At 46.1% G+C, this 12,519-nt stretch overlaps 1 protein-coding gene across 1 annotated transcript in view; it reads right to left on the bottom strand.

Moving 5' to 3' along the window:
• LOC126187449 (probable cytochrome P450 301a1, mitochondrial) overlaps positions 1 to 12,519 on the bottom strand; it is a 196,356-nt gene that overhangs the window by 175,127 nt on the left and 8,710 nt on the right. Inside the window, exon 2 of the mRNA XM_049928534.1 lies at positions 2,413 to 2,662. Coding sequence (XP_049784491.1) covers positions 2,413 to 2,653 — 241 coding nt within the window. The 5' untranslated portion in view covers positions 2,654 to 2,662. The remainder of the gene's footprint in view (positions 1 to 2,412; positions 2,663 to 12,519) is intronic.

Here is a 12,519-nt window from a genome sequence, read left to right as displayed (position 1 = left end):
GGAGCTTGAGTCAGATAGGTATGAGTCGCTTACGAGAGGTGTAGGCAGTGGCTGCACTTACCGAACTAGTCTCGCTCTATCGCCGTCAGTTACTCGACCTTCGCACGGAAGTTCGCGATAGTACCTTTGAGTGTACTGACAATTCTGGGACAGAATGTGGTGTCGGGTGTGCCTCCGTCATTGGCACTGTCGTTTTTCGGTATGGGCTTCCCGGAAAGCTGTCACTTGCTGACTCCTGATGTTTATGTGGGTCCCGTGTCAGGTCGGTCTGACAGGAAACGAGGCTGCTTTCGCTGCAGCCAAGAATACAGTCCTTATACCTCAGACAACTATTTTTTACATTCCCTCCGATGATCTCTGTGTTGCCGTCTGTCAGCAGGTGGTGTCACTTTGGCATCACAACTGGTCCTCTCCTCATGGGAACAAGCTCTGGGTTATTAAGCCTCTCCAGGAGGCTTAGAAGACCACCTCTCGGCCCTCTCTCCTTGAGGAGATATTTTTAGCCATCGCCATTTGTTAAGCGGTGCTCCTTCACCACTTTTGTACTCATTGCGCTCAGCCTCTGATGGTCCGTCGTTTCCTGATGGAGCGTCCTTTTTCTTAACCACTTACGTTTTCGTTTGTATTTGCCGTCTGAGTTAGCGGCCATTTTAGAGACAGGGGCGCGGGCTGTCGACTGCGTTTTGCTTTCTATCCATCGCAGCAATATGGCGAATGCCATTTAATTTTTAGTTCATGACCTCCGTTTGTCTATGGCGTATTTTATAGACTTTCACCACATCCCTGTTTTTAGCTGTCTTCTCTTCCGTCGATTGGATTAACGTGCAGTTGTTTTTAACTCGTCTTTGTCTTGGTGTTCTTAAATTCTGACATGGGCGCGTATGATAAGGTGACCATCCGTCCCGTTTTTTTCGGGACAGTCCCGATTTTTGTGTGTCTGTCCCGAATATTTTCAGAGGTAATTCGGGACACCTGTTTGTCCCGAAATTAACAACCATGACCCAATTTGTCCCGAATTAGACATTCATTTCACATGTATCGGTATATTTTATTGTTAGTTTTAGTTATGGTGGGAAATTATTTGACAAGAGGGTACGACAAATTGTCGAAACCGTTATCAAACTGTTTCTACTGTGCAAACACGTGTTGGCCGCAGCTCGAACAGCTAATGGGCAGTCAGAGACCACGGCAACTGGGAAAAAGTCTTACTCGAACGCATTCGCGCGGTCGAAACGGTTCTAACCGTAACTCGAACAGAAGAAGGAAGAAATCTGCATATTTTCTGATAGCCATGGAAGAGGCAGAGGAGGTTTTATAGCAAACATGCAGACGAAATAGAAAGTAACTCGAACAGACGAACAATAATATACGCTCTCGTTGACTTTGGCGTCGCCAATGCAGTGTATGCTGGTCTCTAGAATCGGTGTGCGCCATATTATATCAGATTGAATTTTGTGTTACGTCGTGTTATGGTATATTACGTTTGATAACTTTAGTTGTTTTTTCTCGTCAATAACAATAACAATACTTCTTCGCAAGAATCAGTTCAAAGAAGCGCAAGTGCTCCTTCAATGAACAATTGCAGAAAGAATTTTCATTTATGTGACATTAGTTCTTCGGACTCAAAAGGAAAAGTGGTGTGCAACACATGTGGACAAGTGACAAAACACAGTTGGCTGTAGAAACCATGAAAGCAATGAAACTTCCTGGCAGATTAAAACTGTGTGCCCGACCGAGACTCGAACTCGGGACCTTTGCCTTTCGCGGGCAAGTGCTCTACCATCTGAACTACCGAAGCACAACTCACGCCCGGTCCTCACAGCTTTACTTCTGCCAGTATCTCGTCTCCTACCTTCCAAACTTTACAGAAGCTCTCCTGCAGGAGAGTCGTGCTTCGGTAGCGAAAGGCAAAGGTCCCGACTTCGAGTCTCGGTCGGGCACACAGTTTTAATCTTCCAGGAAGTTTCATATCAGCGCACACTCCGCTGCAGAGTGAAAATCTCATTCTGGCATGAAAGCAATGTTAGTAAGTGGAATAAATTAGGATGAAACTTGTGTCGAGTTTTTTCATATGTTGTTGAAAAATACACACTTGATAAAGGAAATTCACAGCACAGATAAATACAGTTGCCCTGATCACACTCATTCGTCTTAGAAGGTATTAATAAAATTTAAATATGCTTTTCTTTGCAACAAATTTAATTGATATTTTGTATTTATTACATTTAATTGAAACCTTCTTCTCATATAATGAATAAATAAATAAATATAGCCTATTTTGCAAAATTTTTTGTGTGTCCCGGATTTGGGCCTAGGAAATATGTTTATGTCCCGAATTTGAGTCTAGAAAATGTGGTCACCTTAGCGTATGAACCTTGTTGTCTTTGTGTCTTAAAACAAAACAAAACTTACCAAACTTGGGGAGGAAGTTCAAGAGGCCACCGACGATGGGCAGCTTTTTCGGGCCGGGTATCTCCTCGAACGGCCTCGCGCTGAGCCATTCTTGAGACGGAGAGCGGGGCGGCACCTCCGTGGGGGCTGCGACGGTGGACAGACACCTGCCGGCGGCGAAGGTGGCTGCGGGCAGCGCTCGCAGGAGGCGGCAGTGACAGCTGGAGGAGCATCTGGCCGCGGCGAGAACGGCACCGGCCATGGTGGGGGCCTGCCGAGTGACGCACTGGCTGCGTGCACAGTACTCTAACTATGTTGAACTAGGAATATGTTTAAGAATTATAAGAAGGTCAACACACATCCTTTGCAACAATGCAAGAAAAGAGACTACAGACGGGGAGAGACAGTCCTTTATACGGTTGATTAGTTAAATATTCCGTAGGTCATTTGAACAACTCTTTTATAGAAATGATGTAGAGCGAGTTTACAGGATGTGTATACATCATTAACGTTAAAATTTATGAAGTAGTGTCCAGGAGAAATAATTTTAAATTTTAAAATTATATTTAAAACTTGTTTCGCTATCTGACGGACATGCTATATTACTCGTCAAATGAACAAAATATTCTTGTGCTGCATATGGAGCTCCTTTCTGAGGCACTGACAGCTTTAGCAACGGGTAATAAAGGTCGGTTTTCGCTGTAGTATTGTACTTAAAGTATTGGGATAGCGTTTCATGTGAAAAGGTTTCCGATGTGCTTATGGCAGGAATTAAGAGACTTTGAACGAGGAATGATAGTCGCAGCTAGACTCGTGCGACGTTCCATTTCGGATTAGAGAATTCCACATTCCGAGATCCACAGTGTCAAGAGTGTGCAGAGAATACCAGATTTTAGGCACTACTTATTGCCAAGGGCAACGCAATGGCTGACGGCCGTACTTAACGGCCGAGAGCAGAGGCTTTTGCGTAGATGGTTGTTTTGAGGGAGGGAACTAAACAGCGAGGTCATCAGATTAGGGAAGGATGGGGGAAGGAAATCGGCCGCGCCCTTTCAAACGAACCATCCTGGCATTTGCATGAAGCGATTTAGGGAAATCAGGGGAAACCTAAATCAGGATGGCCGGATGCGGGCTTGAACCGTTGACCTCCCGAATGCCGAGTCCAGTGGACCAGCACTGTCAGATAACCACTGAAATCAATGTGGGAAGTACAACTAACGTATCCGTTACGACAGTGTGGCAAAATTTGGCGTTAATGGGCTATGGCAGCAGACGACCGACGCGAAAGCCAACAGCACGACATCGCCTTCAGCGCCTCTCCCGGGCTGGTGATCATATCGGTTGGACGTTAGAGGACTGGAAAACCATGGCCTGGTCAGATGAGTCCCGATCTGAGTTGGTAAGAGCTTATGGTATGGTTAGAGCGTGGCGCAGACCCACACGAAGCCATGGACCCAAGTTGTCGACAAGACACTGTGCTAGCTGGTGATGGCTCCATAATGGCATAGGCTGCGTTTATATGGCATGTACCTGGTCCTCTGGTCCAACTGTACCTATCATTAACTGGAAATGGTTACGTTCGGTTTGTTCGAGATCATTTGCAGCCATTCATGGTCTTCAAATTCCCAAACAACGATGGGATTTTTGTGGATGACAACGCGCCATGTCACCAGACCACAGTTGTTAGTGACTAGTTCGAAGAACTTTCTGGACAGGCCGAGTGAATGGTTTGACCGCCCAGATCGTCCAACGGAATCCTATGGAACATTTACAGGACACAGTCGAGAGTTCAATCCGTGCAAAAAATCCTGCACTGGCAGCACTTCTCCAATTATAGATGGCTATAGGGGCACCATGGCTCAATATTTCTGCTTTCAACGGCTTGTTGAGTTTATGCTACGACGAGTTGCTGCAATATGCCGGGAAAAACGAGGTCCGACACGACACTAGAAGCTAGCTCATGCCTTTTTCTCCTGTTTGTGTGGTCATTACCGTTCTTCTCAGATTGTGTTGTATTATATATAATGGCGCAGTTAAAATGCCTGGCTCCTTCAAAAGTTACCTTCATGATGTACATAGGTCAAAACCCCATATTTTTCTTACTGTTCGCTTTTTTGCAGTCAATAAGTGATTCCGTAGAACACTATTGAGTGGAAATATGCAAAATACGTTTGCTTACAAGATTAGCAATTACGTGAAGCGCAAAAGTAGCTCTACTTAACTGTTTAATAAGGTCACTAATACGCTTCTCTGTGTTTAAGTTTTCATCAATTAACACATCTGATCATTAAAATTATGTCACCTAAATGTACAGAAAATAAAGAAGTTGTAGATAACGTGCGTACATTGTATAAGAGGAAGAACCACGATTAAATATTTTAGGTCATTTGGGGGTCTACAGGGCCTGGAACTTTGTACATAGAGCTGCCACCTGTGGCTGCAGTAACATCTGCGCAAAACTTCATTGGACTTTTATTGTGGTTTTAATTTCGCAACCGAGAGGAATAAATACTAAAAGGTTCAGACTGAAATGACCCTATTTATATGAACAATTCTATCAGATGTCATTGCGGTTTCAGTCTCAGAACAGTGGCATACACTTTGAAATATTCCAGATCGTATTACAAACTGTAATTATAAGCTAACAAATACACTTTTTACTGTGATTTTATGTTTCCCAGTTGAGTGGCTTTAGGCGTATGTTACTGTTTTAACACAGTGTCTCGTTACAACATGATGGCTACAGGGTGTGCCTAACATCACCGGAACTTTTCAGTTCGTGATACAACAAAGCAAGCTCAGGGGTTTCACTTAAAACTTCTGAGGTGACAGGCTGTGGTTTATGCATGTAATTTTGCTCTAACATTTCATCTCCGACTGCAGAAAACATCTTCATATATAAAGAGGCGAACTACTGAGAGACTGCAGGGCACTCTCACCTTTGATTCAGTGTCTATGATCTTTATTGCAATTTGACTTCATACATCATGATGAATTGGTGGGGAGTAGTTAATGCTCTTGCTTGCGTGCTCTAGGGAAGGAATAGTGGTAATCCTTACCTGCATTCAAAGGAATAGGGTGACGATTTAAACGACTGCAGTCAAAGCACGTCGACGGTGGGCCGAGGGAATCAGCCCTATGACGCATGGCTTCCTGCTCCGGTGAGAGGACCCTCCAATGTGTGGTGCTTGCGGCGTCCTGGTCACTGTGCGCCACGTTTTATTGGATTGCGTTTTATTTTCTGACCAGCGGGTCGCGGCTGACTTGCCAGCGGACCTGCCATCTCTTTTAGGCAACACTCGGACGAATGTGGCTAAATTTTTAAAGTTCTGTGCCCTGTCAAATGTTTTTACAAAGATTTTAGGGAGAGGATTTTAATTTGCTCACTGTGTGCAAAGCTCACTCATCTTTTATGTAAGTGGCCAGCCAATAACAATTTCCTGTGACATTCTTGTTGCTATGTTTCCCCTTTCCTTAGGTTTTACTTTCTTATGTAGCATTTTCCTTCTTTTCCTGCTTTCTTTGAGTGTGTGCTTTAGTTTTCTTAGGTCTGTCCACATTCGTTCCTTTTAATGTGTGTCAGGGCGCTGATGACCTCGATCAAAGCACCTTCACAATTCTCTATTATTCCAATCATTTTTGCTGTTTTGTGATGTTAAGGATGAATAGATCTATTGTCATTTAGATCACAACTTCTCCCTGTGTTCTGATTAACAGTACCTTGCCATTTCTATTAAAGTCGAGATTCTAAAGAAGAGTAACAAGCTTGTATTGCAACTAGAACTCGAGGGAGCGGTGAATATACAGGCCGTGTAGAGGGCACCACAATCCATCACAGAACGTTGGATACTAGATTATCTCTGGTAATGCCAACATTCTTGATTAAAAGTAATAGATAGTTACTCTTACGGTGCAACACTGACATACAAATTTTGTCTAATTTAACACCTTCCTGTTTTCTGTGAGCGTACATTTTTTTTCTTTTTTTTTCTTTTTTTTTGAACCTGGGTGGAAACATTTCCGCACAGCCAAGTTCTGCAGTCTCATTGTGCAGACATGTTGGTTGGTGCCAGTCGGTAGGCAGCCCCATCCATGTAGACTAGCGCCGAGAAGTCGCCGCTGCAATGGCCAGTGCATTGTAGACCAGCAATAAAGCAGAGGATGGGCCCTTGTTAGGCATGAAACCGACAAGACAACTGTGAGTATTCTGTGAATTTCTGTGGGACAGGTCACTGGCATCCAGACGTCCAGACCCTGTTACAAAACATATTTGTAAAAGCCCAAGGCTTTTATAGAGTTTATAGTCGTTCTTTGGAAACTTCAAAATGGACGCAACAGGGGAGATAACAAGCTTTTTATGGAGGGGTGTGGTTCTATTCTGGTCACATTGTTAGCAAAAGACACGGCGTAAACGCATGAGTAACAGGTCATGAAGCTGAATCGTTTTTCCTTCTCTCCCAATTAACTTTAAAGTCTCTGGTTGGTAAAATTGGTGTACGCAGAGCAAGGGGCGCTCTCTGAGCTTCGAATGCCGCGCTTGTGATTGGCTTGTGCTGAAGTGGGGCAAGTCTAAGTTGTAAATGGGCTTTTGATACGGAGCTGAGGAGAAAAGCAGACAGAAAGAGAAGATCACACTCTTGTACTGGCGCTTCGCTAGTAAAGAACTGCAGGTCTCTACCTAAACGGTGAGACTTGTGTCCTTTGCTAGTGTGCCACTTAGAGCCTGTGATGTGAGTGATGCGTGATTGTACTTATTTGTCTTGAGTCGGCCGTCTAAACATTTGACATATTCCGTCATGCATAGTCATGGCATGGAGTCAAATTGGTTTGACAGATCAGGAAATGGGTCCACCTGCACACTGGAATCCACATGGGTTCCACAGGCGCATGGGGAAGTCCCTGCGTTCCGAATTACCCGAACGCGAGACCCCATACTTGCATTTTTAGGGAGCACGCTATTAATAACAGATAGCGGCCGTCCATGACTTCAGTCACCGAACGCATTGTGGTGTGACACCCCGACCAGCAGAAGGGTAAAGTATTCGCTGCTATGGCGTAGGGCTCCAACATACACTCCTGGAAATTGAAATAAGAACACCGTGAATTCATTGTCCCAGGAAGGGGAAACTTTATTGACACATTCCTGGGGTCAGATACATCACATGATCACACTGACAGAACCACAGGCACATAGACACAGGCAACAGAGCATGCACAATGTCGGCACTAGTACACTGTATATCCACCTTTCGCAGCAATGCAGGCTGCTATTCTCCCATGGAGACGATCGTAGAGATGCTGGATGTAGTCCTGTGGAACGGCTTGCCATGCCATTTCCACCTGGCGCCTCAGTTGGACCAGCGTTCGTGCTGGACGTGCAGACCGCGTGAGACGACGCTTCATCCAGTCCCAAACATGCTCAATGGGGGACAGATCCGGAGATCTTGCTGGCCAGGGTAGTTGACTTACACCTTCTAGAGCACGTTGGGTGGCACGGGATACATGCGGACGTGCATTGTCCTGTTGGAACAGCAAGTTCCCTTGCCGGTCTAGGAATGGTAGAACGATGGGTTCGATGACGGTTTGGATGTACCGTGCACTATTCAGTCTCCCCTCGACGATCACCAGTGGTGTACGGCCAGTGTAGGAGATCGCTCCCCACACCGTGATGCCGGGTGTTGGCCCTGTATGCCTCGGTCGTATGCAGTTCTGATTGTGGCGCTCACCTGCACGGCGCCAAACACGCATACGACCATCATTGGCACCGAGGCAGAAGCGACTCTCATCGCTGAAGACGACACGTCTCCATTCGTCCCTCCATTCACGCCTGTCGCGACACCACTGGAGGCGGGCTGCACGATGTTGGGGCGTGAGCGGAAGACGGCCTAACGGTGTGCGGGACCGTAGCCCAGCTTCATGGAGACGGTTGCGAATGGACCTTGCCGATACCCCAGGAGCAACAGTGTCCCTAATTTGCTGGGAAGTGGCGGTGCGGTCCCCTACGGCACTGCGTAGGATCCTACGGTCTTGGCGTGCATCCGTGCGTCGCTGCAGTCCGGTCCCAGGTCGACGGGCACGTGCACCTTCCGCCGACCACTGGCGACAACATCGATGTACTGTGGAGACCTCACGCCCCACGTGTTGAGCAATTCGGCGGTACGTCCACCCGGCCTCCCGCATGCCCACTATACGCCCTCGCTCAAAGTCCGTCAACTGCACATACGGTTCACGTCCACGCTGTCGCGGCATGCTACCAGTGTTAAAGACTGCGATGGAGCTCCGTATGCCACGGCAAACTGGCTGACACTGACGGCGGCGGTGCACAAATGCTGCGCAGCTAGCGCCATTCGACGGCCAACACCGCGGTTCCTGGTGTGTCCGCTGTGCCGTGCGTGTGATCATTGCTTGTACAGCCCTCTCGCAGTGTCCGGAGCAAGTATGGTGGGTCTGACACACCGGTGTCAATGTGTTCTTTTTTCCATTTCCAGGAGTGTATGTTTCTCAGCACCTTGTTCTTTCGAACCATATTTTTCTTCTTTTGGAATAGTGGAGTATAGATGCTTGATGGTGGCGTAGTTTTTGTGCCATAAGCCGGATTCACGTGTATGAAGTCAGATAAAGCGATTAGTGTTCCGGTTAGTGTAGTGTGTCGATCCCCAGCTGATTACTTTGTCCACCATAGACGCCATGTTAGTAAAAGCGTTTGACAAATAAAAATGTTTGTGTGACGTTTCTTTAGTCTACATCTACATCTACATCAACATGGATACTCAGCAAATCACATTTAAGTGCCCGGCAGAGGGTTCATCAAAGCACCTTCACAATTCTCTATCATTCCAATCATTTTTGCTGTCTTGTGATGTTAAGGATGAATAGATCTATTGTCATTTAGATCACAACTTCTCCCTGTGTTCTGATTAACATTACCTTGCCATTTCTATTAAAATCGAGATTCTAAAGAAGAGCAGCAAGCTTGTATTGCAACCAGCGGCGAATATACAGGCAGTGTACAGGGCACCACAATCCATCACAGAACGTTGGCTACTAGATTATCTCTGGTAATGCCAACATTCTTGATTAAAAGTAACGACTCTTACGGTGCAACACTGACATACAAATGTTGTCTAATTTAACACCTTCCTGTTTTCTGTGAGCGTACATGTTCGATTTCATCTCCTAATTAAGTCGGTTCACAAGTTTTGCACGCCTTCTCTACCAAGGTTTTCATCGCACCTCTCTTTTTTTGTCTCAAATTACTGTTAGAATCGTTATTAAGGTCACTGTCAGTATGCACGTCTTTTATATACACCCTATGCCTCCATGGCCCGACACCCTGTCCGCTCGCCTGGTAACAGAAACGTCTAAAAATTCAGTTGTCCGTAATTCTCCTTTTCAGGTATATTGGATTTTCGGACTGATGTTGTTGGGATATATCAGGAAGGCACCGTATAGTGGCAGTAGCGGAACATGTTTACCAAGAGGGTGATCATGAAATAAAATTCGGTGAGACGAGCGTCATAAAGAGAACACTGCATAATCATGCGCGCATGTAGAGAGAGGCTATTGAGATTTATAAACTCTGTAATAATTTAACAGAAAGAAGAATGTGTTAAATTTGACGAAATTTGGATATCAACGTTGCACCATAAGAATGACTATCGATTATTTTCAATCGCGAATTTCGGCATTACCAGAGATAATCTCTTAGCCGATGTCATGTGACCTACTGCAGTGCCCCCTACATTGCCTATACACATATTTGGCACTCCCTCGAGTTCTGGTTGCAGTTCGCCACTACCTCTAAAGATATCTCCCGCAGTCGGATGTTAGGCGAAAGTTCTATTGTGTCGATCACGGCCTATCAACCCGGAAGTTTTTAGTGAAGTAAGGGTAACCGCCAAAGCCAGTTTTGTATGATGAAGCCCAGAGGACTCGTATTGCAACTTATTGCCCTATTTTGGATTTGAGTTTGGTCGAAACATTCGCGTGGGCTCGGGAACGTTGTGCGGTGACGGGAGAGAGAATGAGGGTGAGATGGACTCTGGACAACAGTGACTATACCACATGAAGATCATAGGATTCTTCAGGAATACCTTACGGATACGCGAATGACAGTAACTGACATTACATCAACATGAAGCCTCCGTTTCAGAATTTAACACAACTAGTCATTCTTAACAGAGCGATCTTGTCTGCAGTAAAAGCCGCTTCAGCGGTAATCATACAAAGTACACGGTCACGTGAATGTGACCACCGCCTATGGTCGACGTCAACGCCTATTAACCACTCACAGACGACAAGTGGTAGCGCTAGGAGTGAAGGGTATATAAAGTGTGTCGTGGGGACGTGGAAAACAGTGCAGTCATCGTCACAATGCGAAAACAGAGCGATTCATCTGACGTCGAAAAGGACACGATTCTCGACTTCCGGGCCAGGTGTTGAAGCATTTCCGAAATGGCTATGTTTATAAACAAACCATGTGCCACCATGGTTAAGGTATTCCATTTATGGCAAAATGGCGCTATTCAAAGCTGGCATAGAGACAATTGCGCTTCACCACGGGCCATAGATGACAAGGATGAACGATGTGTACGGGCCGGCTGGAGCGGCCGAGCGCTTCTAGGCGCTACAGTCTGGAACCGCGCCACCGCCTTGGTCGCAGGTTCGAATCCTGCCTCGGGCATGGATGTGTGTGATGTCCTTAGGTTAGTCAGGTTTAAGTAGTTCTACGTTCTAGGGGACTGATGACCTTAGAAGTTAAGTCCCATAGTGCTCAGAGCCATTTGAACCATTTTTTTTATGTGTATGGGCGAACAGACGTGCAGCTGTTGAGCAACTGACCGGCCAGAGGAACAAAGGGGCTACCAACAGTGTGTCCCCAACGACCGTTCAGCGAATGTCGCTCCTAGATGTCCACCGAGTGGCGACAGGTGACCTTTTGACACGAATAACGTTTTATGTTTCAGCGGATAGATGGCCATTGGCGTGTACGGCGTGGAACGTCTGAAAGAAAACACCCTGCAGCAATCGAGGGAGCGTTTTGGTCTGGGAAATCTTTTCGTGGAATTCCCTGGATGATCTCGTATTCAGGAAGGTACAGTGCATCAACATAAGTATGCATCTATCCGTAGGGACCATGTCCACTACTACACGCAGTTTGCCTTTCCTCGGCACGATCTACAAGCAGGACAATACAACGTGTCACACGGCTCGCAGTGTACGTCCGTGGTTAGAAGGGCACCAGGATGCGTTTACCATACTCCCCTGGACACCTAACTTCCCGGGGAGTCTGTGGGACCACTTCGATCGGGCTGTTGGCGCCATGGAAGCTCAACCGAGAACCCTAGCGCAGCTGGTCACAGCACTGGAGTCGTCTCCAGGTCCCTGTCGACACCTTCCAGGACGTCACTGAGTCCATTCCTGCTCATCTCTCAGCAGTCCGCTTCGCAGAAGAGGGCATTTCACGCTTTTGAGAGGTGGTAATGGTAATGCGACTGGACAGTGTATTATTGGTGGGGGGGGGGGGGGGTTGTTGTTCACGATGTACATTAAGCGTCTAATGGTTGACGCTGTTTCCGAACGACGCTGTTGAACACAGCAGTCTATAACGACATGCAAGAAGACCTACAGAGAATCGAATACTGGTGCAGGAACTGGTTCACTCGGAACGTAAATAAATGTAAATAGATGATGCAGCTGACATCAGTCATCCCTTCCCTTTCCTTCTTCCTCTCTCCCCCTTCACCTTAAATTTACGTGAAATACGAGGGCTCTCCACAAAGTACATTACGTTTTGGAATTAAAAATAAATAAAGAATTGGTATTTTTTTATTATATACAGATGAAAGCCACACTTAAATACTACTTTTCTACATATTTGCCATTTAAATTAAGGCACTTATCGTAGCGATGGACGAGCTTGGAAATTCCTTCGTCGTAAAATTCGGCCGCCTGCGCCTTCAACCACATGGTTACCTCTTCTTTTGGGGCAGAAATGGTGTGATTTTCGTGGATTTCCTGGAAAGAGACACTGCAATAAACTCTCAAAGCTATTGTCAAACTCTGCACAACCTCAGAAGAGCAATACAAAACAAGCGCAGGGGAAAGTTGGGCTCAAAGATCTTGCTG

Source organism: Schistocerca cancellata, chromosome 5 (genome assembly GCF_023864275.1).
Source record: "Schistocerca cancellata isolate TAMUIC-IGC-003103 chromosome 5, iqSchCanc2.1, whole genome shotgun sequence".
NCBI lineage: Eukaryota > Metazoa > Arthropoda > Insecta > Orthoptera > Acrididae > Schistocerca > Schistocerca cancellata.
The sequence above is the reverse complement of the archived record's forward strand: the minus strand, read 5'-3'. Positions and strand labels throughout refer to the sequence as shown.